Below are 27,382 nucleotides of genomic sequence, written 5' to 3' on the forward strand. Positions count from 1 at the left end.
TGTTTTGGACCTCCAGCCCCCAAACCATGACTTGTTGCCATTATGAAAGCTTGGCCTTAGCTTAGGCTTGCTTCTAAATAGCTCCTTTAACTTAAAATAACCAATTTCTATTAGTCTATGTGCTGTCATGTGGCTCATAGCTTTTACCTCTTCTCCTGCGTGCCTTGCTTCCTCTGCTTCTGGCTGGTGACTTTGCCTTTCTTCTTCTCTGAGACCTCTCTGTCCCCAGAAGTCCTGCCTAACCTCTTTCTGCCTAGCTATTGACCATTCAGCTCTTTGTGCCAACCACAGTGACATATTTCCACGCAATGCAAAGGAATATCCCATAACAAAGCACTACAGAAGGGATAGATAATGTGTCATGATGCTAATGTGATATATTTCTTAGTTGAAATGTTTTTTGATTGTATTATTTTAGAATTAACTTTAAGACCATTAGGAGACTTTCTACAGAAGAGCAATTGCAAAGCTTACAAGGAATTTCATTACTGCATGCTCCCCACCCAGAAAAATTAATGAAACACAATAGAATCAAGGAGTAATTCATCTGCAGCATTTCATCTCTAAGTTATTGAGTTCTCTCCTAATTACACATAGGAGAGATTTGAAGGAACAACTTGCAAGTTGATTTTATCAAAGTCCTGTTTGGATTGTTGTTACTGGTTGGCACTTTCAACCCCAAAGACTTCAGTCTTGTAGCAGAAAATCTTTGTGGGCTTTGTACTGAGACAATTAAACTCAGTGCCTGAATAATGTTAGACAGGGCATCCAATCCATTGTAGTAATATGACAAAATTCCCTTGTCATAGTTGGGGAAAAGGAAACAATGTAGTCTTGGATCAGAGAGCCAGCTCAAAGCAGACTCCGGGGTTGTGCCTATAAGAGTGTCACAGATGCAGGGCAATAGCTATGACCATGGCAAGGAGATAGAACACAAAGACCAAGGCCAAGATTGCTACCAGGTGAAGCTGGGGCCTGCCTAGGGGTCAGAGGGGGATGGGTAAGCACTGTGGTCCAGAGATTTCTCTTGCAAACTATTTACAAAGATGACACACAGAGTAACAGAGACCGAACAGGGTAGCTGACCTTCATTTTTTTATTAGAACCAGAAATTGGTGATGGACTTAATTTTGTTTCTCAAAGTGTGTCCAGTACAGCTCCTCCCATGAACAGTCTTAGGCTATAGAGTCTTGCAAGGCAGGAGAGGCTGGCACTGTGCTCAGAGATCATGTCTATAACCACTACTTTGATGATCAGGTAATCACACTGCCTGTAGAAGGGCTCAGGACTGTTGTGTCCCAGCACAGGTCACAGCATATATTGGGTGCTGTCACTGAGGTGGCCCACCAGCATACGTATGCCCACATTGACTCTGAGGACTAGAGAATCCTGAATGTGGGGTTACAGTGCTAGCTTGAAAGAGTGTAGCTTCCTGTGGTTGTCAAACCCTGCTGGGGACATATAGGATAATGACCTTAGCTCTAGGTCTCTGACTAAGATGGAGAAGGCTACATGGCTGATATGCCTCAAATCAGGATGTGAAGGACTTGCTTGCATGGTGGAAGTTATAGAAGGGGATTGTTGTCAGTTATATGGACCATATAGGAGGCCTAGTAGAAAACCGAGTGTCAACACTGATGATTGATATTTACAGAATGAAGCTTGTGTTAGAAGAATGAAACAAACAATTCATTTGTTCAGATAATGCCCCTACACTGCAGAATCTGCTTCTGGTCTAAGGCTCCATTTTTTCCTACCTATATATGTGTTTTGAATTCTGAACTATTATAAGTGAAATTTTCCTTCTATTCAGCATTGTAGTTTGCAATATGCAGGGTGACTTCCACCATCATTTTCTTGTACCCCAATTGTGCATCTCTTCCCTCCTTCAAAGGCCAACTATCCACCAGTAGTGAGCTTGAACACTGGTCCAACCACCTTATCAGCACTGGTAAAGGCGTAGGTGATCTCATTGCTGATCTCATCTGGGGCAGCAGACATCACTCTAGGAGTAAGCAAAGGGGTTCTTGGAGACACTTATCTGGGCAGCCTGCTCCTGTCCACAGTGGTGAAGAGCAGGTAGTAGCAAGAATGCTGTTCAGCGGCACTTTCTGTGCAAGTGACATCTGCTATCTGGGTTCTCCTTTTGAAAATAGTGACTTGTAACCAGGGCTGAGGCAGTGTGTGCTGGATTGAATGAGAATGAACCCCATAGGCTCATGTACAAATGCCTGGGGAGTTGGTAGAATTGCTTGGAAAGGATTAGGATTAGTAGCCTTGTTGGAGGAGGTGTGGCTTTGTTGGAGGAGGTGTGGTCTTGTCGGAGGAGGTGTGGCCTTGTCGGAGGAGGTGTGGCTTTGTTGGAGGAGGTGTGGCCTTGTTGGAGGAGGTGTGGCCTTGTTGGAGATAACAATCTTGTTGGAGTCATTGGGGATCGGCCATTATCTCATCATGTAAGTTCTCAGCTACTGCACCAGCACGGTGTCGGTCTGCCTGCCCACCTGCCTGCTGCCCTTCCTCAGCACTGAGTCCACAACTGACTTTTCTGGGATAAATCACTAAATCTCTGAGACCGTCAGGTAGAACACAAACAGAAGAGAAGAAATGCCATAGCTGCAGCTCTGCGAGGCCTGGATCCAGAGATGTCTCTCATGCTCCTCAGGGTGACCCTGGGATTCCGGAGCACATGCTTTGTCTTTGTGGTAGGTTCTCTGACTGATGGGTAGCTTTGCAGACAAACTCAGAGTTCTCAGATAATTCCACTGTGGCTGCAGGAGTCGATACTTTGCTCATCATTAGCCAATGGTGGCACTGTACACTTGGGCAGAGGAGCTGCAGAAGTAGCCACTAATGGCTCCAAGTAAAGACCCAGTTAGAGTAATATTTTTACTGTATACTTATGCTGAAAGCAGCCTTTTCATGGCCAGCATAGAGTATTTTAAATGCTTGCTAGGCATTATGGCTGTCATTTCTTCAAATTGGAATTTTATATCTCTCCAAATTAAGTGCTTCATTCATGAATTCTCAAGTATCAGAGGTTACCTTGTTGCAATAATATTTACTGGCATTATTACAATTTTGACTTATATTTTCATAAAACGGTCATGATGACACCTTCCGTGTTTATTTTATTAGACCTGAGGGACCAATAACATATTTGAAAAGTATAAAAATGAATGAAAGTGTTGGTGATTGCAAAAGACATAGCACAAAATTTCTTGAAATACCAGTTTGATGGGTTCTATAAAATTTCATTTTATTCTTCTTTATTTTAACTTACAAAAGTTCTAAATCCCATGGTTCTTAGTTTTTGTTCTGCTTTATTTCTGAAGACACACACACACACACACAGAGAGAGAGAGAGAGAGAGAGAGAGAGAGAGAGAGAGAGAGACAGAGGGAATAGGGTTTCATTCTCTATCTCAGGCTGACCTGGCACTAGAACTTGATATTGGCCCAAGTTGGCCTAGAATTTGCCATCCTCCTCTTGCCTCTACCTCCTCAGTGCTGAGCTTGCAGGCATGTATAAAATATTATCTTTCTCATCTCATCTTCCTCCCAAAAAGTAAACAAAAAGATTGGTGATTTTTAAAAAAAAATAAAACTGTGTAGTAAGAAGCAAGAGATTATCTTTTCCTGTTTCCAAGTACTTACTTTTAGTTAAATAAGTATGATTTAAAATGAAGTTACCAGAACTTGAGGGTGAGACCTACCGCTGAAGATACTACACACTTGAGTCACGGGACCTACCCAGAAGCTTCATCCCAACTGCCTCGTTGTAAGGAGGAAGGGCTGGATGGTTCCAGGCACACCAACCACCAGGGGAGAAAAACCATCAGCAGCCTTCACCCACTGTGAGCCCTGGGAGCGCCTGGCAGGGGACTGTCACTGGAGCAACTGTGGCGTGAGTGCTATGGGAGTGACAAACCACTTCCTGATTGGATTTAAGTCTGCTCTGAAGACAGAATTCACTCCTGGTACCACCAACTGAGACAGAAGTCTATGACTGGCTAAAGCATTGGCGCTAGGAGGACATAGTAATTAACTGCCCCTCAACTGTTTATCTTTATACACATCTATTAGTGCATCTCTGGCTTCATCAGAGAAACTTCTTTTTGTAGTAGTGAGTAACACAGACACCCACAATAGTTAACAAGCAGAGAATAAGAGACCGTGGAGAGTTCGGCTATAGATGGGATGTCTACACCACACCTCTCCCTCCAAAGCTCAGGGGTCACCACAGCAGAGCACATAGAAAGAATAAATAGACGGAGTAGGCATCTGTGACAGAACAGCATTTGATGGACGTGTCATCGCCAGCCCAGTGAACTCACAGCAGCAGAGCCCGCGTGCACGAGGCCTGCACAAGATCAAGTCAACCAAAAGTCTGCCATGGACGAGGGGCTCAAGAAGTCTCAGCCTTATGGGACTCCCGAGTTTTTCTTAACAACAGAACCATTTAGATAAATGCCTCGATTGATGGTGGCTGGGAGAAAGAGAGTCGGCTTTCTTCAGAGACGTGGACTCTGAGAGCCACCCATTCTCCAGTAGATTACTCTGTGTACTTGTGCATTACAGACAGTACTACATGGACTCAGTGGAGTTATTTTTAAAAAGATCACATAAAGTTAGGAGTGGGGGTGAGTAGAAGAGGACTTGGAAGGGGAGGAATGGGGGGTTGGTCAAAATGCATATGCATGTATGAATTCTCATGTAATAAAAAGTAAAATGAGATTGAAAATAAACTAAAAAAGTAAAAACTGTTTGGAATGCAAAATGAAATTTTAAAAAACTTAAAAAAAGTGAAAAAAATCACAAATAGTACCATTCACGATCTCATTACAGTTGTCCTCAATTGTATTTTTTTTCCAAAGTAGGTAAACAATGGTAAATTATCTGAACTTGGGAGGTGAGATATGGAGTCTTGTAACTGAATATATAAAAGAAAGATATTAATGTTTGCTTTTCCTTTGTCCCCAATTTACCATATAATCATTTAAAAATTTCTTTGAGACAGAGTCTCTCACATAATTCTGACTGTCCTGGAACTCACTGTGTAGACAAGGCTGTCCTTGAACTCACAGAGATCTTCCTGCCTGTGCTTCATGAGTACTAGGATTAAAGGCATGCACTGCAACACCCAGACCATTTAAGCATTTTTAACTGACATCCTTTGCTGGTCAATAAACATGCTGATTTCAATAGTCACCACATGTGTCTTACAGCTTTTTTCTAAGACAGGGTTTCTCTGTGTAGTCCTGCCTGCCCCGGAATTCACTCTGAGACCAAGCTGACCTCAAACTCAGAGATCTGCCTGACTCCGCCTCCAGAATGCTGGGATTAAAAGTGTGCACCACCAACACTCAGCTAGTGTCTTATAGTTTTAATTACATTTCCAAACTAGAAAACCCAAATAAAGAAAAATACCTCTAACTTCTGTAACACATTGCTATTCTAAAACTTGTCGGGTATACAGCGGCATGCTCCCAGTTTATACCACAGAGCACTAGAACGTCATGGACTGCTCCTTATGCCCAGGACTCCAGGCATTCACTGCCATTTTATTATTATCATCGCTAATCTGGTGGTGGTGAGCGGAGGCTAGAGGTTGTTGTCAGGTTTCTTCTATCACTCTTGTTTTCAGAGACAGGGTCTCCCACTGAGCCTGGAGCTCACTGATTGGCCAGTCTGACTGGACAGCAAGTCCCAGGGACCTTCCTGTGGCCACCACCCCGCTTTCCCAGCACTGGCACATAGACATGTACTCAGCTGTTGTGTTTGTACATGGGTTCTGGCCATGGGTTCTTTTAAAAATTATTTATTTTTATGTGTATGGCCGCGTTGTTGGTTTGGATGTGTACCAAGTGCATGCTTGGAGCCCATGGAAGCCAGATCCCCTGAAACTGGGGTTACAGACAGCTGTGAGCTGTCATATGGGTGCTGGGAACCCAGCTGAATCCTCTTCAAGTGCTCTCAGATGCTGACCCATCTCTCAAGCCTTGATGAATGTTTATACAGCAAGACTCTACTGAGCCATCTCCCCTTTCTCAGCGTCTGCACTTTCCAAACATTAAAAAAAATCAATGAAACAAGACTTTTAAAACACATGAAAGCAAAGTGCCTTCCCATTACTGAATGAGTACTTCACTCTTACCTTTCCTAACACACATACAACTAATATTTAAAAGAATATAATGTATATAGGGTACATATACTTACAGCTTATATTCAAACATTTTATAATGTAACACCTATTATTTGTTCATAGAGACTTAAAGGATGTTTCTCCATTGCACAAAGCTTGTTTAAGGATCCATAATCAAACACAAAACTTTTCCTTAAAAGTAATGGAGAGGGGGTGGGGAAGGGCCAGTTAGCAAAGGACATATGAAAAGGTGCAGAAAATGCACTGAGTAGCTATTCCCTTACATGACCCATGTGCCTGAGATTTGACACTCATAAACAAGAGTCTCTTTAAGGAAAGTTTATTGATCTAAAATAAGGTCATCCCCAAGAAATGGATTTTAAAATGTAAACCATTCTAATGTCATCTTGACTACAATTCTGATGCCCTGGAACAAATCAGACTTGAGTTTACACATGGGAGAGATGCAAACATTCTGAGAGATGTTGATTTGATAAATGAATTGGCAGAAACCAGCAGATTCTGGGGTCATGACACATTTATACTGGTTGAAAATACCAATACATAATTATTTGGAGACCTTAACATAAAACAGAATTCTAAGGTTACCTTTCACTGATTTATTCTCCCAACAATGACACACATGCAATAATTACATGGGTTAGTTAACAGACTTTTCTAATTTTAGAATGTTGTGATCTTATAATCAGTATAAATCTAATCAACATTTCTTTTTCTTTTCTTTCTTTCCTTTTTTGTTTTGAGAGATTTCATTGGGTAGCTTTGGTTATCCTGGAACTAGCTCTGTAGACAAGGTTAGCTTCCGACTCATGGAGATCTGCCTACCTCCACCTCCCAAATGCTGGGATTTAAGGCGTGCATCACCACCATCCAGCCTAATCTACATTTCTGGTAGGAACTGAGCAAAAGCTTTCCTTACTTTCTACTGATTTGTGGAAGTATTATAAATTGTTATCTACATGTATATTAAAATCTAAAGCATGTACAGTAACCTCTACTGTCTTAGTTACTGTTCTACTGCTGTGAAGAGACACTACGATCAAGGCAACTCTTAGAAAAGGAAGCATTTTTTTTAGACAGAGTTTCTCTGTGTAGCCCTGGATATCCTGGCACTCACTCTGTAGAACAGTCTGGGCCTTGAACTCACAGATCCAACTACCTCTGCCTCTGCATCCCAAGATCTGGGATTAAAGGCATGTGCTATCACTGCCAAGCTGAAAGGAAGCGTTTAATTGGGGTGGTTTTCTTACAGTCTTAGAATTTTAGACCATGATCATCATGGTGGGAAGCACACAGGTGTGCTGGAGCAGTAAATGAGAGCTTTGTATTCTGACATCCCAACCCACAAGCAGAGAGAGTGGGATTGGGAAAGGGGAGGGGGAGAGGAAGGGGAGGGGAGGGAGAGAGAGAAGAGGAGGAAGAGGGAGAGGGAGAGGAGAGAGGGGGAAAGGAGAGAAATGTGTGAGAGAGACAGAGAGAGAGAGAGAGAGAGAGAGAGAGAGAGAGAGAGAGAGAGAGAGAGAGAGAGAGAGGAGACAGGGCCTGGTGTGAGCTTTTGAACTCTCAAAGCCCACTCCCAGTGACAAACCTACTCCAACAAAGCCACACCTCTTATTCCTTCCCATATAGTTCCACTCCCTGGTGATGAAGAACTCAAATACGGGAGCCTATCAGGGCCATTTTCATTTAAACCACCACCTCTACAAAACACGTCCACTAATGTTGTGCAGACAAATATCCCAAAAGGAACAACACACACAACACTTTGAATTAATACAACTCTTCTAGTAACAGAATAGATATCCTTAAAGTAGCAACATTTTAAAGGAAAATGATTTATTTTAAGGCAAGCCTATTGTCATCAGCTAGGTTTCCTAAAAATCCCCACATTGAGAAAAGATATTCAGTCCCAAATACAATTAGAAAATTATCCATTGCTGAACAAAATTGAGTTAAATTCCAGTATGCTATGCAACTTCCTGATTTTGACTCTACCAGAAAAATAAGTATGAAAGCAAATGAAGAAAATACTCTAGTTCTTAGTGAAAGAGAAAACTAACCTGAACAGCTCCGGGCTCTCCTTTGTTTGCCTGTATACTGTCAGGTATCAGGAGTGGCTCACTCTTTTCACAGCTCTCTTCACTAATGAGCCTGTCAGCATAATTGGGCTGGGGGAAGATCAGGTGGCTTTTTTTGGAGTCTGTAGTGAGGGAGATTTCATGGGAATAGGTCTGCAGGTAAGCCTGTACTCCATCCATGCCCACAAAATGAGATGTAGGCATGCTGGCCAATCTGCCTGCAGAAGTCTGAAGCAGGCGTGATGTGTGCCAATGCCTAAGCCTGAGGGCCAACAGCACAGTAACAAATCCTAGAAAGACGCAGGAGACCACTGCCACCGATATCACCAGGTACAGTGTGAGGTCTGAATCCTGGGGCTCGGAAGGAGAGTTGTTGCTGCCTAAGTCAGTCAGTACATCCGGGATGCTATCCCCTACAGCAACAGTGAGTGTGACTGTGGCTGAGAGTGGGGGCTGACCATGGTCCTGGACAGACACCACCAGGCTCTGCTTGAGAACATCTCTATCTAATAGAGCCCTTGCCGTGCGCACCTCCCCTGTGTGCAGCCCCACTGAGAAGAGCCCCGGCTCGCTGGCCTTGAGCAGACGGTAGGACAGCCAGGCGTTATGTCCCGAGTCTCTGTCCACCGCCACTACTTTGGTTACTAAATACCCAGACTCTGCAGAGCGGGGTACCAGTTCCACACCAGTGGAGCCATCAGTAGGAATAGCTGGGTACAGGATCTCCGGAGAGTTGTCATTCTGGTCCAGCACAGACAAGCTCAGTGACACGTTGCTACTGAGTGGAGGATCCCCAGTGTCCTTAGCTGTCACCAGTAGCTGCAGGTCCCTCAAGTGCTCGTAGTCAAAGGACTGCAATGCGTACAGGACTCCAGTGTCAGAGTTAATGGAGACATAGGAGGACACAGGAGCTCCCTGAAACGCATATTCAGCCAGGGAGTAAGTGACCCGAGCATTATCACCACTGTCGGCGTCAAAGGCAATCACCGAAAAAATGGAGACTCCTCTGGGGTTATTTTCTGAGACCGAAGTGGAATAAGAGGACCGAGGGAAGGTGGGTGGGTTGTCGTTTATGTCTGCTACTTTCAGAGAGATGTGATTTTCTGTAGACAGGGGAGGAGTTCCATGATCAGTAACGGTCACTGTGACGTTATAATCCGCAGTCTCTTCTCTATCCAGCGCTCTTGTTGTTAATAGGTGATAGTAATTGTCAACTGACTTTTCTAGTTTGAAGGGCAAGCCCCTGGGGATGGAACATGAAATCTCTCCATTCTCCCCAGAATCAGCATCGTGGACGCTAAAGAGTGCAATTATGGTTCCGGGTAGGCAGTCTTCAGAAACGGAGCTGGTGAGGGAGGTGAGTATCACTTCTGGGGCATTGTCATTGACGTCCTGGACTGTGACCACCACCTTAGCGCTGGCAAGAAGAGCGCCTCCGTCTTGGGCCACCACCTCCATGACATAGAATCTGGATTCTTCGTAGTCGAGGGGTTGAATAGTTGAGATTTCCCCCAAATCAGAATCGAGTTGGAAAGTCTCGGAAATTTTGTCTTCCTCGTTGCGAAAAGAGAAGGTCAGTTTCGCGTTGATTCCCTCGTCGGCATCCGTGGCGGTGAGCGTGAGGAGTGGAGTGCCCACGGGCGTGTTCTCTGGAACACTCACCCTGTATTCACTTTGGCTGAACAGGGGTGCATTATCGTTTGCGTCGAGGACGACCACGCTGATATGAACAGTGCTAGAATGTATTGGGTTTCCACCGTCCAACGCTGTGAGGATCAGGTCGTGAGTATACTCTTTCTCACGGTCCAGGGGCCGTTCCAACACCAGCTCTGGATGCTTTTGCCCATCGGATCTGCTCTTCACACCCAGAGAGAAGTGCGGGTTGGAGCTGAGCTGGTAACCCTGGAGGGAATTCACACCCACATCCCTGTCTCTCGCGAAGGGGAGCACCAGCCGTGTTCCTGCCGCTGCGTTTTCATTAACTTTTACTTTTAACTCCTCATCGCGGAACCGGGGGAAATTATCATTGATATCGAGGATCTCCACTTCTACTCCATAAATTTTCATCTTGTTTTCCACCAGGATGTTAAAGCTCACCAGGCAGGGCGCGCTCTGGGCGCACAGCTCCTCCCGGTCTATCCTGCCCGCGGTGACCAAGCTGCCGCCTCGCGGGCTCAGCGAGAAAAGCTGCGACCTACCTCTGGAGATGATGCGGACCCCGCGCTCCGCCAGCTCGCGGGGCTCCAGCCCCAGGTCCTTGGCGATGTCGCCCACGAAGGAGCCTTTGTCCAGCTCCTCCCGCACCGAGTAGCGGATCTGCCCCTTCCCCGACGCGCACAGCGTCCCCAGCAGCGTGAAGAACTGCAGCAGGTCGCCGCAGCTCCAGCGCCTCGGTGGATCCGCCATCGTCTTTTCTTCCTTTGCTTTCCTCTTAGTCCTGGTTCAGCCCGCTAGTTCCTTATTTCTCTAAAGCTGAGGAGAGCGGAAGTTGGGAAGGATTGCTTTCCCCAGGAGCTTGTCTGGTCTCTGTTTAGTGCAGAGGAAGCTGGGAGCCAGACGTTTCTATGATCGCTTCTTTTCCAGTCTGGTGAACAGCGACGCCCAGAGTCCTAACCAGTTACTACATCAATTCTATTTTTCTCCCCCCTCAGTTCAGTTACTTTCGTTTCCTAGATTTTTGCTGTGTATTTAATATATTATTGTGTAGCAGCGTCTATATTTAAGTTTTAATTCTGACAATATGCCTTCCACAATCTGAGATCAATACAATTAGTTTTATTTTGCTTCTCCAGAAAAGTTTGCTTTTCTCTACCTCGGAGTCCTTATGTCTTACACACGTCGAATCTGATTAACCAAGAAATTGAAATTCTTACCTTTGTTGATGTCAAGACTTCATTCTTATCAGGATAAGTTTATGAAAATCTTCCTAATAGTACATTAGTGTGTCAGGGAACAAACCCAGCTCCTACTGTATCTTTACAGAATGGCCCATATCTGCTTTCACGTGCAGAAAGATAGATGGTGTATGCATGAAGTTTTTGAGGAAGTTTTCAAATTTCCAATCTAAGGCTATAAGAAGCTTCACTGTCTCAGACAGTTGGGTTCCCTGCATTATTTACGTCTTCTCATTACTATATTCGAAATACCTGTAGACATTTCGCTGTGACAGTGTCTTAGTAACAACCAGCACAGTGACTGTGGGAGATGGGACTTCATTTTTCGCTCATGGAGGAAATCATAGGTAATTGGTTAGCAGTAGCGAGTGGTCTATTTTGAGGCAGATATTTAGTGTCATCACTCTTGGGGAATAACAGATGGAAAGAGAAAGCATGGCAGAAAACAAGAGACAGTTCAAAGAGTCCCTCCTTGCGAGGAAACAATGGATCTTACCCAATAACTCATCAATAGGAAAAAGATTTCAATTGACACTTGTAGTTTTCTTTGTTTATCAAGACAGGATTGATACCTATAATTTTACATTCTAAAGCTTGAGATACAGTTCATTTGGCAGAGTACTTGCTGTGGAAGCATGAGACGCCACACTTGATCCTTAGCACCGTCAGTAATACATGAATAAATGAGACAATAGTGCAAACCATACCATTGTAGATATTTTTGTAGCAACTGACACAAGCACAGGTTGCAAACTCTTCCCCAGTGTGTGTTTTTCTTAAGAGTAAGTTATTTATGAAGACATCTCATTATTCGTAATTAATGCTCCAGGCTTCACACTTTGCCTATAAAAAGAGAACTGGAGGCAGCTGGAGAGATGGCTCAGCAGTTAAGGGCACTGGCTGCTCTTCCAGGGGACCTGGGTTCGATTCCCAGCACCCACATGTTGGTTCACAGCCATCTGCAACTCCAGTTCCAGAAGATCCAGTACCTCCTCCTAGCTCCTGTGGGTACCAGGCACACTGGCACACAGACATACATGCAGGCAAAACACCCATACACAAAAAACAAAAACAAAAATTAGAAAAACATTCCAGGAACCCCAAGACACTCTGTTTGTAGGACACCCACAATGTATGTCAACAAGTAAGTTGAACAGTACCCTATGCACCATGCTTGTTGATAACAAACCACCACCCTTGGTGATGTGTCTCTTTCATACTCAATTTTCATGATCTAGTAAGATGAGGACCATGTTTACACTGAATCACTATGAATGTAAGAGGAAGCAGAACCGAAATTTGAGTATTAGATTTCTGTCATGAAAAGAGCCTCTTAGATTTCTAGTAGTGATAGGCTTTGGGGGTGGAGAGGAATGTAAAGGTGGATAAAACGCGTACCCCAGTGCTGTGAACACTTGTGATTATGGGCAAGTAGACCGCACACCCAGGGTAGAACTCCTCCGTAAGCTGTGACTAGAAAAGGTTAACGCGCTTAAGGCAGAACGTTGTTCAAGGCTGACTCACAAGACATGACATATGCAACGAAACCACCAAAACTGCTAGTGATTTATTAAGAAATGCTGAAGCTTTAAGTAGAAAAACGAATTAAATTGAAGCTCACCTTTGAGACAGAATCCGAGACAAAAGGAACCTCAGTGTCTCCTAGAGTATCTGGTATCCAAGAGGTGTTGTCACAGAGGAGGTCCTGAGGAGCCACTTCCGGAGTTACATTGAGAAAATTAAACTCTGTCTTAGCTGATTGTGAGGCAATGCATACATTGTAGGAATAAGGCAATGTTCCCTCACCGTAATTGGGGAGCACTCCAGTCGCAGGGTTGGAGCTGACACCAGGCTGAAAGCAGCCCCAGGCTGCTGAGCTGGAGGAGTGTCGCAGGTGCAGGGCAATAGCCAAAATCACCGCCAGGAAGAAGAGTACTGAGATCAGGGCCAAGGCCACCACCAGGTAAAACTGCAGCTCACTCTGGGGGTCCGACGGCAGAGGGTCATCGCTGAGGTCCGGCAGGGCCTCCTGCAGGCTGTCAGCGAAGATCAGGTGCAGCGTGGCTGTAGCCGAGAGCGGCGGTTGTCCACCGTCCCGCACAGCGACCAGGAGGCGCTGCCGCGCCGCGTCCCTGTCGCCCAAGGCACGCGCTGTGCGCACCTCGCCAGTGCGCAGCCCCAGGCTGAAGAGCCCGGGATCGCTGGCCTGCAGCACGTGGTACGACAGCCAGGCATTGTGCCCCGAGTCGGCGTCCACAGCCACCACCTTGGTGACCAGGTATCCGGGCTCGGCGGCGCGCGGCACCATGTCGAAGAGCGCGGAGCCGTCGGGCTCGAGCGCGGGGTACAGCACGCGTGGGGCGTTGTCGTTGCGGTCGCCCACCAGCACGCGCATGCTCACGTTGGCGCTGAGCGAGGGCGAGCCCTGGTCGCGCGCCTGCAGTGTCAGCTGGAAGGAGCGCAGCTGCTCGTGGTCGAAGGCGCGCTGAGCGAATACCACTCCGCTGTCGTGGTTCACGGACACGTAGGAAGACAGCGCCCTTGTCTCTAGGTCGCTGGCTATGATGGAGTAGGAGATCTGACCATTGGATCCCAAATCCGGGTCAGAGGCGCTGACTTGAGCGATGGAGGCTCCAGGTGGGTTATTCTCAGCCACATGGACCAAGTAGGAGGCCTGGTGGAACACTGGAGCGTTGTCGTTGACATCTGAGACATGGAGTGTGATGATTATGTTGGAGGAGAGCGGCGGCTTACCCCTGTCGGTAGCTATGATGGTGACGTTGTATTCTGGAATCTCTTCTCGGTCTAGAGTTCTGTCTGTCACTAGTTTGTAATAATTCTTCGAAGAAGATTTCAACACAAACTGTGCATTTCCCAAGACGTTGCAGTAAACGTCTCCATTTTCTCCAGAGTCTTTGTCCCTCGTTTTTATCAAGGCAACGACTGTTCCTAGTGGAGAATCTTCCGGTAGGGGGCTGAATACTGAAGTCACAATTACTTCGGGTACACAATCATTTTCATCCAGGATTTCCACTTGGATGCTGCAATGGGACGCTAGGTCTCCGGGGTCTTTTGCTTCTACATTTAGGGAGTAACTCTTAGCAGTCTCAAAATCCAAACGATCCTTTGTTGTGATTTCTCCTGTTTGCCTGTCTAAGTTGAAAAAACGCTCCACTTGTTCATCCACATTGTGAAAAGAGTAAGTGATCTCTGCATTGATGCCCTCGTCCTGGTCGGTGGCTGTCACCTGAATCACAGAGAAGCCTGGGGGCACATCCTCACGAAGGGTGACCCTGTACTCATCCTGGCTGAACAGTGGAGGGTTATCGTTGGCATCTGTGACTTGGATTCGGATCTGGGCGGTGCCACTTCGGGGAGGATCCCCCCCATCCACAGCAGTGAGGACCAGCTGGTGAAAATTAAGCTCTTCTCTGTCCAGAAAACGTTTTAGAATCAACTCAGGATACTTACGTCCATCTGGGCTCTCTTTCTCTGTGACTTCAAAGTATTCATTGTCACCGAGGTAGTATTTTTGCAGCGAATTAGAACCAGCATCCAAATCGAGGGCTGGATCTAGTGGGAATGCTTTGCCTGGTCTGGTGGACTCTCCAATGTTTAAATCCACCTCACTTTGTTTGAACTGGGGAGCGTTGTCATTTATATCCTGAAGAATTACAGCTACATGGAAAATATTTAATGGCTTCTCAGCGACAATATCGAATTCCAGAACACACAGAGACTGCTTCCCACAAACCTTCTCTCTGTCTATCCTGTCACCCACAAGTAAATCCCCGCTTTCTGGGTTTACAGTAAAATACTCCTTCTCTGCGCTGACCCTCAGCTTCCGGGTGGGCAGATCCCGAACACCTAGCCCCAGATCCTTGGCGAGGTTTCCTACCATCGAATTCTTGGCCAGCTCCTCGGGAATGGAGTAGCGGATCTCATCGGGGAGAGCTCCGGGAAACAATGGCAGAAGGAAGGGCGACAGTACCTGCAGCCACCTGGCTATTCCGTTCCCAGAGCCCCGCCTCATCTTCCTGGCTCGCGCCGCCGCTGTGCTCCTATGTCGGTGCGGGTAATCGTCCCCTTAGTGACTGAATCTGGCTAGCGCCACTTCTCTTGGGGATGTTTGCTGTATCCAGATGTGTCCTGGCTTCTCTTCTATGGTTGGTTTGCAGAGGAAGTTACTCTCCTAGTCTCTCAAACGCCTTTCTCTTCTTTTGACCTACAGCGACGCCCAGAGGTCTTCTTAGAAATTGCACCGAAGCTTGCAAGCGTTTGAATTTTTGTTGTTGTTGGTTTAGATTTATAGTGAATTTACTTGTTTTAAAATGGGTAATACATTGAACTTCCAAATTCAAAAGTTACATATAGTATAAATCTTTTATTTTCATATATGAATCTTGTATCACATCTCTGTGAAGTGGAATGAGTCCTAGGTTTCTTGTGTACGTTTTGAGTAGCATAGACGACCTTTAAATAAACGTTGTTCCCTCCCCTCCTTTTATTCAAATAGAAGCACTACACCGTAACGTTCTCCGTCGCAATTCTTTCATTCAGTAATACACCAACACATGCACTACCTCTCGACTTTCAGTAAAACATTTTGTTTCATACTAGTATATGAAGCTCTGCATGTATTTCTCATGTAGTAGTCTACCATATGGATAAACACTTGTCCAATCAAAAATCCTATTTCCTTAAGGAATCCCAGTACTCAGTTATACAAAAATATTTTTCTATTATAATTTTTTATAGCAACTTATAAATTATTTCATTGGCATATATAGCTCTGGCAGAATATATTCTTAATGCCAATGTCCGAGTGTGTTTTACCCAATTTTAGGCCAATTGAACAAACACCTGAGTTATATTTTATCCCCACAGTGTTTGGAATAGCCTCTCCCAGTGCTCAGGTGTTACATCTTTCCTTGCTCAGGATCAGCTTGTTACCATGCGTCTCATCCCCACCCGCTGTGCATGGTACACAGCTTCACACCAACACAAAGCCACATAGAATCCTCTCGCCTCTGTAAATCACACTGAGCCACATCCCACCATCTTACTACAAACCCCACCTACAGAAACCTCATGAATTTGTGAATAGATTTTCATTAATTCTGGGTTGACTCCTAGCACGAGATGGAAGCCTAGGAAATAAAAGTGTTGCATATCTCTGACACAAAAAATACTTTATGTCATGTCAGGGGATACTTTGTCTTATCCCAGTCCACATAGTGGTAAATCTTCCAAGAGTAGCTTGCAGGGATTCTGACAGATGGGAGTGAGGTCAATTGACTAAGTCCTAAGAATAATGAGTCCAGAACCCATGTCACTCAACTTCACCTGATGAAAACCAGAAAGATTTAAGAAAATTCTGTTTTGTTGAAACTTAATAATGGTCATGTCATGACAGGGAATTCAGAAATTATGAAAATTACTCATAGTTTATTTATATGAATGAAATAAAATTTTCAATATTTTTGATAATAACCAAGTTGTATCAAAGGAATCAGATATTCTAGTGTACTTTGTATCAGCAACAACAAAATATTTGAATTGGGCATAGTGGCTCACACCTGTAATTCTAACTCTTACAGAGGATTGTGAATTGCAGGTCATCTTGGATAGGCTGCATAGTGAGCTAAAGGCTGGCTTAAGCTAGCCAGTCAGAACTTGCTTAAGAATTATTTGAAATATACCAGTCCATGAAGAAGTTAATGTTATAGCTAAAGGTTAAGCATTTTCTTCACTATAATAAATTGTTTTGGAATATTCCTCTACACTGTGTGAAGATGTGCCACTGTGGTTGGTGTAAAAAAGGGTTAAATGGCTATTAGTTAGGTGGAAAGAGGTGAGGTGAGACTTCTGGGGATAAAGAGAACTAAGAGAGGAAGAAAGGGGGAGTCACCAGTTGGATGCAGAGGAGGCAGGACATGCAGGAGGGGAGGTGGAAGTCATGAGCCACGTGACAGCACGTAGATGAATAGAAATGGGTTATAAGTTACATAGTTATAAGAGCTAGATGGAAACAAGCCTAAGCTAAAGCAAAGCTTTCATAATTAATAAGAGGTCTGTCTCTCTGTGTCATTGTTTGGGAGCTGGCTGGTGGGACAGAAAAAGACAAATTGTCATTGTATAATTATAACAGAAAAACCCTTTTGAGGAAAGAGAAGTAAACTCTGAGCAAAGAATAGTTGAATGTCATAAAGGGAAATTAAAAATTCAGATTATGACATGAAAGATGGCTCAGCGGTTAAAAGCATCAGGCACCACACCTGTCAACCTGACTTTGATCCCTTGGACCCACATAGTGGAAGGAGAGGATGGATTCCCCAAAGTTGTCCCCCAACACACAAAGTGAGTGAAATTGTAGTTAAAACATTTTAAAACAGTCAGTCTAGACTCCCCATTAGTATCACGAGAAAGGCAATGTAAACAGAAATTTGTGCAATCTCCTCTATTCACAAGTCAATGGAATTTAGAAATCCAATGGATTGGAGGTATAAAATTAAGGATTTATTTTTAGGATTTCTCTGTGTGGCTGTCCAGGAACTCGCTCTGTAGACCAGGCTGGCTTCAAACTCACAGAGATCTGCCTGCCTCTGCCTCCCAAAAGCTGGGATTAAAGGTATGTGCCACCTCCCTCTAGTTAAATTAAGGAATTGTTATCAAAATCACTGCTGAATGAAGACTATGAAGGATAAATAATAGGTAACCATGTTTGGGGTGTAACTCAGTGACAGAGAGAGCTTGCTTCATATACCCGAAAGCTTGCATTCAACTCCCATAATTACAAAAAAAATAGCTTGTGAATCAACAAGTGACTTTTATGTAGCAAAAGCAAGGGGCTATTAATAGAGAAGTGCATGTATTTGACACAACACACCTACAACTGGAGGCACTTTATGAAACCATGTCTGTGTTTTAGGAAGGTAAGATCCATTACAGGGGCGGCTCACTCACCTGAAGAAGACTGGAGTCCCCTTTTATTTCAAGCAAGTCTTGAGATACCAGGAGAGGCTCACTCTTCCCACAGCTCTCCTGGCTGATGAGTGTGTCTGCATAATTGGGCTGTGGGAAGATCAGGTGACTCTTCCCAGAGTCTGCAGTGAGGGAGACCTCATGGGAATACGTCTGCAGGAAAGCTTGCACACCATCTACACCCACAAAGTGTGACGTAGGCATGGACGACAGCCCATTACCTGCAGCCCGAAGCAGGCGAGTTGCATGCCAGTGATGGAGCTTGTGTATCAGCAGCACAATAACAAAGGCTAAGAAGACGCAAGAGACCACAGCCACAGCTACTACCAGATACAGTGTGATGTCTGCATCTTCCTGGTCAGTGTGTGTGTTGATGCTGCCCAGATCCGCCAGGATGTCTGGAATGTTGTCTGACACTGCTATGGTGAGTGAGACTGTGGCAGAGAGAGGGGGCTGGCCGTGGTCCTGCACGGCCACCACCAGGTTCTGCTTGAGGGCGTCTCTGTCCAGCAGGGCCCGTGTAGTGCGCACCTCCCCTGTGTGAAGCCCGACTGAGAAGAGCCCGGGCTCGCTGGCCTTAAGCAGACGGTAGGACAGCCAGGCATTCTGTCCTGAGTCTCTGTCCACCGCCACCACCTTGGTCACCAGGTATCCAGGCTCTGCAGAACGAGGTGTCAGCTCCACACCAGTGGAACCATCAGTGGGGAGGGTGGGGTACAGGATCTCAGGAGTATTGTCATTCTGATCCAGCACAAACAAGCTCACTGAGGCGTTGTTACTGAGTGGAGGATCCCCACTGTCCCTGGCTGTCACCAGTAGCTTCAAGTCTTGGAACTGCTCATAATCAAAGGAACGCAGAGCATAGAGGACACCAGTGCCAGAGTTGATGGAGATGTAGGACGACAGAGGTGCCCCCTGGACAGTGTCCTCTGACAGCGAGTAGATCACCTGGGCATTCTCACCACTGTCTGGGTCCTGGGCTGTTACGGATAAGATGGAAGCCCCTCTAGGGTTGTTTTCTGGAATGTAGGCAGCATAGGAGGCATGTGTGAAGGTGGGCGGGTTGTCATTGATGTCCTCCACCTGCAGTGAGATGTAAGTCTCTGTAGACAGCGGTGGAGTTCCCTGGTCAGTGGCAGTTATTGTAATGTTATATTCAGAGACTTCTTCCCTGTCCAGAGTTCTGAGTATCAACAGCTGATGATAATTTCCATAGGTCTTTTCAAGTCTGAATGGAAGGTTATCTGGAATAGAGCAAGTGACAAGACCATTCTCTCCAGAGTCACTGTCATGCACATTGAAAAGTGCAATCACTGTGCCTGGGGAGGAAGCCTCCTGGACAGAGCTGGTGAGAGAGGTGATGGTGACTTCTGGAGCGTTGTCATTTACATCCAGAACTGTCACTAGTACCTTACTTCTGGCTCGCAGACCAGGTCCATCATGGGCTTCTATGTCAACATCATAGAACCCAGAGTCCTCATAATCCAGCTCCCTCAACACTGTTATGTCACCACTCAGAGAATTCAGCTGGAAGAGCAGGGATATTTTGTCTCGTGCGTTCCGGAAAGAATATGTCACTTCTCCGTTGGCTCCTTCATCTGGGTCAGTGGCTTTTATGGTAAGTATCCGGGTGCCTACAGGCAAATTCTCCTTCACACTAACGTGGTACTCGGGCTGAGTGAACACAGGAGCGTTGTCATTGGTGTCCACCAGTGTTATGTGAATTGTGGCAGTGCCCGAGCGAACGGGGTCGCCTCCGTCGAAGGCAGTGAGAACCAGGTGATGAACTGCTTCTTCCTCGCGATCCAAGGCCTTCTCCAGCACCAGCTCCGGGTACTTAATCCCATCCGTCCCACTCTGCACGTCCAGGAAGAAGTGACCATTTGAGCTGAGCTGGTAACCCTGCAAGGCGTTCACTCCTATATCCGGATCAAAAGCTTCAGGAAGAGGAAATCTTGTCCCTGGAGTTTCATTTTCAGCGACTTTTATTTCCCTCTGCTGTGCTCCAAAGCTGGGGGCATTATCATTAACATCGGTAATTTCCACTTCTACAGCAAGAATCCTCCCTTTATCCTCTAGGAGAATCTCTAGGTTTGCGGTACACTTCGGGGATTTGTCACAGAGCCCTTCCCTGTCGATCCTCCCTGCTGTCACCAAGCTGCCACTTCGCGGGTTCAGAGCAAAGAGCTGGGTCTTACCTCTGGAGATGATGCGGACTCCGCGTTCCGTCAGTTTCCCCGGCTCCAGCCCCAGGTCCTCCGCGAGGTTGCCCACCGCAGAGCCCCTTTCCAGCTCCTCCGGCACCGAGTACCGGATCTGTTCCGCGCGAGTGTCGCATAAGGATCCAAGGAAAACGCAGATCCAGACTAGTCCCCTGCGGTCTGATCCGTGAGGAGCCGCCATTGCAGTTCCGCCGCAGAGTCCTTAACTTGGGCGTTGAGCCTGTGCAGGCCCGAGGAACCGCAGTCTTTGGGTTTCAATACAATGTGCTTGCACCTTTGGACGCTGGCGCTCCGGGGAGTCCAGATTGTTGTTTTCCTTAGGACCAGAACCAGTCCTTTGTGCTCCGGAAATCTTGCTTTTATTAAAGACCCGATTTTCACCCCTGAGTGGTGAACAGCGACACCAAGAGTACGAGACTGTTATTGCAACCAATTCTTGCTAAACAGCACTGCACACTTTTTTCCCCCTTTCCTAATCCTTTTTTTCTAACGCGGCATAAAGGTCAAAATCCTGTTGATTAATTTGCAGCCAAAATCCGAGAGTTATCCAAAGCTTCCTACATATCAAACTAAGTTAATGTGCGTCAGAATAATGTAGTGGTTTTGGGGAAAGGATTGTTTTCTACCTCTTTTTGGTTGCTTCGTCTTCGTCTCCCTACATCATTTTGAGTTCTTTGTGTTGTATAAGGGTCACAGCCATTCCTCCCGGGAACAGGAATGGATGTGACGAGTGGAGAAAAGGTAGCAGTGAGAAGACTCCATGGAGCCTGGAGGTCCAGCTCCAGTTACAACCTATGCAGAAGCAAATTTCCTCACATGATTCACCCACTGGATTCTGTGATAATTTTTTTCAATTTCATTGCAAGAAAGGTGTAGGCTGCTCATGAGATAACCTCATCCTTGGGTGAGGGGAGGGATTCTAGGTGTGGGATGAAATAGCCAACGTTATATACAGGACGTTCTAGGTCACACACTATGTCAGCACTGCCATAGCCACAGCATGCCCCCGATCTTTACAACATCAACTGCCTTCTTTGGTTTTTCAAGACAGGGTTTCTCTGTGTAGCTTTGGAGGCTGTCCTGGAACTCACTCTGTAGACCAGGCTGGCCTCAAACTCACAGAGATCCGCCTGCCTCTGCCTCCCGAGTGCTGGGATTAAAGGCGTGTGTGACACCACTGCCCAGACAACAGCAGCTTTCATAGACTAAAACATTTTCAATGTTTAATGAGTCAAGTGCAAATCAAACTCAAATGATGAGCAAATATTAAATTAAATGATAGCCCCAAAGCAGAAAAGTTAAGCTGAGGGTGTTTTAGGCCAGGTGTAGGGTGCACCCTTTATGTCAGCACTCAGGAGGCAGAGGCAGGCGGCTCTCTGTGAGTTCCAGGACAGCCAGGGCTTTGTAGTGAGACTCTGTTTCAATCCCTCAAAAGATATTTCAGTTTTTTCTCATACTAGACACATCCAGTGGTCTCATTTTACCATTGCCAAGTCTACTTTTTTTAACCACTGTTTTAGATGGCTTTACCACTGATTTCAGAAACAGCCAAAAAGGAACTATTTTAATAGTTGTATATGCATCACTACCATCCCATATGTCACAGTTTTCTTGGGAAATCTGAGAAATTTTGAGACAAGTCAAAAAGCCACCCACTATTTAAACTATTTTTTTGCTTAACAATTAGCATGTGCAAATGACCAAACCATTAAGGAGTCATAAAATCCTATTAATTATGCATGATTAAAATCTTTAGTCTTTGAAAGAATAGGTTAAATATGTTTTTTAAAAACACATTTGAAAGATTTATTACATGCTCAGGAGGTGGAGATTAAAATGATGTCTTGGAAATAACTGAATATATGCATACATATCTCAAAATTTTTATAGATTTGACTCACAGAAATTATATTAAAATAACAAGAAAGTTATAAAATGTTTCATAACTAGAAAGATCATCACAGTGCTTACTACAATGGTGACAGCAGAAAGAGCATGAAATAAATGATTAAACAACAGTCAAAAGATCTGCGGAGGGGCTGACAAGATGGTTCCGGCGGTAAAAGCTCTTGCAGGCAAGCCTGACAATCTGAGAGTTTGATCCCGGGGGTTCCATGAGCGAAAGGAGCAAACAGACTACACTGTCTCCCAATTCCCACATGCTCCCTCTGGCACGTGTGCCTCACTCCCCACAAGTAAGTGTTGGAAAGAGAAACTTGGAGATTATCAGTAAGAATAATATTTGCCCAAAGTTAGCGTTTCAAACATAAAAATGTGGTAATCTTTGGTACTCGTGAGAAGACAAGTGCTAACAGGCTTAGTTATTGGAAGGTCGTGCTAAACGGATGTATTGCAATAAAAAGTTGTTCAGGTGAGAAAGGTAATTGGTGAAGATGACCGTAGATTTTAATTTAGGCAGAAAGAAACAATAATATGCTTATAAAGAGTTAAAGATTATTTTAAAAAATCTGTCTTCACATCTCAAGTAAGAAAGGGCACTCATATTATTAAGGATGCTGACCTATAGGAAACAGTCTCCAGCAAGATTTGCTAGTCACACAGAAACACCAACCGTAAAGACCGAAATTGGCAATCAGGTCATTTCCAAGATGACTGAGCAACCAAGAACACTAAGCAACCACAACACTTCTTCCAGTAAACAGTCCCAAAACTATGAAAAAAATGACCAGAACCGATTAATTTGTGCATGCTCTAGAAACAAATACAGGAGATAATATTTAAATAGCTCTGCAGAAACTTACCCCAAGAGAAGGGTTGTGTGAGATTTTGGGATCTTCATTATTGCCACCTACAGCCGCAGAAGGATCATCACACAGGAGATCCTGAGGGGGAGCAACCTCTTGTGCCACGTGGAGAAAATTAAACCCCGCTGTAGTCGTAGAATGCGAGGCAACACACAGATTATAGGAATAGGGCAACGTCCCCTCGCTGCAGTTGGGAGGAATCACAGATTGAGACTTCCAACTGAGACCAGGCGGAAAGCAGCCCCATGCTGCTGAGCTGGAGGAGTGTAGCAGGTGCAGGGCAATAGCCAAAATCACCGCCAGGAGGAAGAGTACTGAGATCAGGGCCAAGGCCACCACCAGGTAAAACTGCAGCTCACTCTGGGGGTCCGACGGCAGAGGGTCATCGCTGAGGTCCGGCAGGGCCTCCTGCAGGCTGTCAGCGAAGATCAGGTGCAGCGTGGCTGTAGCCGAGAGCGGCGGTTGTCCACCGTCCCGCACAGCGACCAGGAGGCGCTGCCGCGCCGCGTCCCTGTCGCCCAAGGCACGCGCTGTGCGCACCTCGCCAGTGCGCAGCCCCAGGCTGAAGAGCCCGGGATCGCTGGCCTGCAGCACGTGGTACGACAGCCAGGCATTGTGCCCGGAGTCGGCGTCCACAGCCACCACCTTGGTGACCAGGTATCCGGGCTCGGCGGCGCGCGGCACCATGTCGAAGAGCGCGGAGCCGTCGGGCTCGAGCGCGGGGTACAGCACGCGTGGGGCGTTGTCGTTGCGGTCGCCCACCAGCACGCGCATGCTCACGTTGGCACTGAGCGGGGGCGAGCCCTGGTCACGCGCCTGCAGTGTCAGCTGGAAGGAGCGCAGCTGCTCGTGGTCGAAGGCGCGCTGAGCGAACACCACTCCGCTGTCGTGGTTCACGGACACGTAGGAAGACAGCGCCCTTGTCTCTAGGTCGCTGGCTATGATGGAGTAGGAGATCTGACCATTGGATCCCAAATCCGGGTCAGAGGCGTTGACTTGAGCGATGGAGGCTCCAGGTGGGTTATTCTCAGCCACATGGACCAAGTAGGAGGCCTGGTGGAAAACTGGTGCATTGTCGTTGACATCTGTGATGTGCACAGTAACACATGTCTTGAATGAAAGGGATGGCTTACCACTGTCGGTAGCCGTGATAGTGATGTTGTACTTTGAGGTCTGTTCCCGGTTCAGGGCCTTGTCTATCACTAGCTTATAATAATTCTTGGAAGTGGGTTGTAATTTGAAGGGAAGTTCTTCCTGAATATGGCATGTCACCAGACCATTTTGTCCAGAATCCTTGTCTCGGACTTTAATGAGGGCTATTACTGTTCCAGGGACCGAGTCTTCTGGAATTTGGTTAGAAAAGGACATGAACGTCACCTCTGGGGCATTGTCATTCTCGTCAAGAATTTCAATCTGAACGTTACAGTGAGCCGTGTGCACCCCTCCGTCCCTGGCTTCTACACCCAATACGTATCTGGTCTTTTCTTCAAAATCTAACGTACCATTAGTTGTGATAGCTCCAGTATTTGGATTGAGTTTGAAGGCGAGGTTATTACTTGCAGGGCCTTTAAGGAAAGCATAGGTGATCTCTCCGTTAACACTCTCATCCCGGTCGGTGGCTGTCACTTGCAGTACGAAGGTTCCCGGGGGCATGTTTTCACGGAGGCTAGCTTTGTAAATGTCCTGTCTGAACACGGGAGCGTTATCATTGGCATCAGTGACTTTGATCCAGATCTGGGCGGTACTGCTTAGGGGTGGGTGTCCACCATCGATGGCGGTCAGGATTAAGTGATGGGAGCTCTGGTATTCCCTGTCTAGAAGTTTCTCCAGCAGTAATTCTGGGTATTTACTTCCATCGGGGCTTTCCTTCGTTGACAAGGAGAAGTGTGAATCGGGGCTGATAGTGTACATCTTCAGTGAGTTGCTGCCCACATCTGCATCTCGTGCAGAGTCCAGAGGGAATTTCACTCCTGGTAAGGCTGATTCACAGATCTCCAATTCAATGCTTTTCCCAAAGAAATGTGGTGCATTATCATTAATATCTTGGATGGCAACAGTTACGTGGAAAATGTTCATCGGGTTTTCAGTAACCGATTCAAACTCCAGAGCACACTCAGATTTCCTCCCGCAAATCTTCTCTCTGTCTATCCTGCCACTCACTAACAAATCTCCACTCTCCGCACTCACGCTGAAATAATCCTCTGCACTAACTCTCAGTCTTCGGGCTGGCAGTTCCTGGACACTGAGCCCTAGATCCTGGGCGAGGTTCCCCACCAGAGAGCCCTTGGCCAGCTCCTCCGGAATGGAGTAGCGGATGGGCTGGGAGATGGCGCCACAGAACAAAGGCACCAGGAAGTGAAGCGGTACCTGCTTTGTCATCGTCCCAACGCCTCTGGGGTTTCTCTGCCTTTCTGAGCTCGCAGGGAAGCTTCTTTCTGAGGCTTTTCTGGGATTTTAAAAAGACAGTCTGTGCCCCTGATGTTTGCGATTTGAAGGCAGGACTTGCCAGGTGCACAGGAGACGGACGGATGTTCTCAAAGGTGCCAGAAAAAGCAGGCAAGCCCTAGCTGGACCCCGCCGAGCACGGAGCCCTTCTCCTCTCCTCGGTCAACAGCGGCGCCTAGAGGTTGTCTTGTAAAACTGCTGTTTATCCTCAAAGCTCTTGTTTTGACTTTTGATTTTCTTGAAAGAACCAGATATTCACATTTCCCTTTCGTTTCGACATTTTCTTGTTTATCCTCATTTCATGAATGCTTTCATTGTACACTCACCTTCTCCATTTCACAAGGCGTGTTTTTTTTTTCTTTTCCCAGTTTTGGAGAAAAATGACAACAATGACGTCACTGTACGGCACTACTGAACTCAGGCCTGACTGTCGTTTATTCCAATAAGTGAGTGGATTTCACCCTCATTATTCAGTGGGCTCTGGTCTTTACCTTTCTGCAAGTTTATTGAAGCAACTTCATTATCTAGTGTTTTAATTTCTCTGTATATTGTGTCAATTCGGCAAAACTTTTTAAAGATAGTCTTTGCAAAAGAGAGGAGTGGTGTCTCCAGAGATATTTCAATGTATTGACAGTCTTTGCAAACCATGCTATTTTCAGTTAAGTACATCAGAGCCTGACAGCCTATTAAAAGTATCAATGTAGTATTTGGACTTTTAAAATTGTGAACCTTGTGTAAGCTATATTTATTTTTATGAAACAAATTCTTTCTAAATATACAATACTCCATAAATCGAATTCTTCAACCAGCCCAATACCATTAACTAATAAAGTTATTGATTGCCAGTAACCTTGGCGAGACACTGACAGCCTTTAACACTTAATTCTATTATTTACAATTTATTACCTTTATTTATTTTTGTGTTTAGGTGTATGTATATATGCATGTGCACGCTTGTGGGGGTCAGAGGACAATATACTGGAGTTGGTTTTCTCCTTTCATCATGTAAGTGCCAGGGATGGAACTCAGGGTGTCAGGCTTGGAAGCAAGCACCTTATTCCCGAGGCCTCTCACTGGACATAAGCATTCCATTTTAGAAGTTGATCCTGGACTTGGGTAACTCAAATAAGAAATCCCTATATTTCTAATGTACCAACAAATCAAATGACAATGGCTTCAAAGCACCTCTTAAATTTCATGTGTTAGAACCTCGATCTCCCAGTCCATGGTATAATGGTGTCTGGAGGCAGGATCTTTGGGAAACACATTAGCCCGGAGGGCTTCGCCTTCACTACTGAATCAATGACTGGTTACTGAATTATCATATAAGTGGCTTTGCTACAAAATTACAGTCTCTGAGGTACTTGCTTTGGTTTTTACATGTGATAGCAAAGGCCCCAAGCAGATGTGGAACAGATGAGCACCATGTTCTTGGACTTCATAGCTTCCATCAAAAAGATAAATAAATATTTTAAAGATCAATTTCCAAGTCTCAAGTATTTTCTTAGAGCAGCAGAAATGAATGGAAAATTGTCAGCTCACTGTGTTGTTTTATTACTTTGAAGTGCTCAATCATCTCCAGTAGAAATACATTATTTTTTCCCTAAGATTCTCTTTTTCTTATTTTCTTTATTTCCTGCCTTTACATTCCTCAAGATTCCATTATATATATGGGTCTTGAATGAGAATAGTTTTATATGCTTATAGATATTGTCTTCAGGGTCTATTGACTCACACATTTCAATGTTATATTTTCTAACATATTAAGGGGAAATTTGTTCCTTTGAGACGCAATGAAATACATATTGGTTTATTTTTGGATGACCCTC

At 45.5% G+C, this 27,382-nt stretch overlaps 1 protein-coding gene across 9 annotated transcripts in view; it reads right to left on the reverse strand.

Moving 5' to 3' along the window:
- The window catches only part of LOC101832181 (protocadherin gamma-C4), a 210,359-nt gene that overhangs the window by 142,947 nt on the left and 40,030 nt on the right, over nucleotides 1-27,382 (reverse strand). Inside the window, exons 1-2 of one of the 9 annotated variants that reach the window (XM_040741913.1) lie at nucleotides 8,226-12,110; nucleotides 1,083-3,137 (exon numbers count right to left, since the gene is read on the reverse strand). The exons of 4 other annotated variants lie outside the window; for them this stretch is intronic. In XM_040741913.1, the coding sequence (XP_040597847.1) occupies nucleotides 3,132-3,137; nucleotides 8,226-10,649 (2,430 nt within the window). In that variant the 5' untranslated portion in view covers nucleotides 10,650-12,110 and the 3' untranslated portion in view covers nucleotides 1,083-3,131. Of the gene's footprint in view, nucleotides 1-1,082; nucleotides 3,138-8,225; nucleotides 12,111-12,758; nucleotides 15,501-18,103; nucleotides 20,677-23,105; nucleotides 25,672-27,382 lie in introns of those variants that run through there. 4 more of the 9 variants (XM_040741907.1, XM_013112689.3, XM_040741905.1 and 1 more) reach the window with 4 other exon arrangements.

Source organism: Mesocricetus auratus, unplaced genomic scaffold (assembly GCF_017639785.1).
Source record: "Mesocricetus auratus isolate SY011 unplaced genomic scaffold, BCM_Maur_2.0 Super-Scaffold_6730, whole genome shotgun sequence".
Taxonomy (NCBI): domain Eukaryota; kingdom Metazoa; phylum Chordata; class Mammalia; order Rodentia; family Cricetidae; genus Mesocricetus; species Mesocricetus auratus.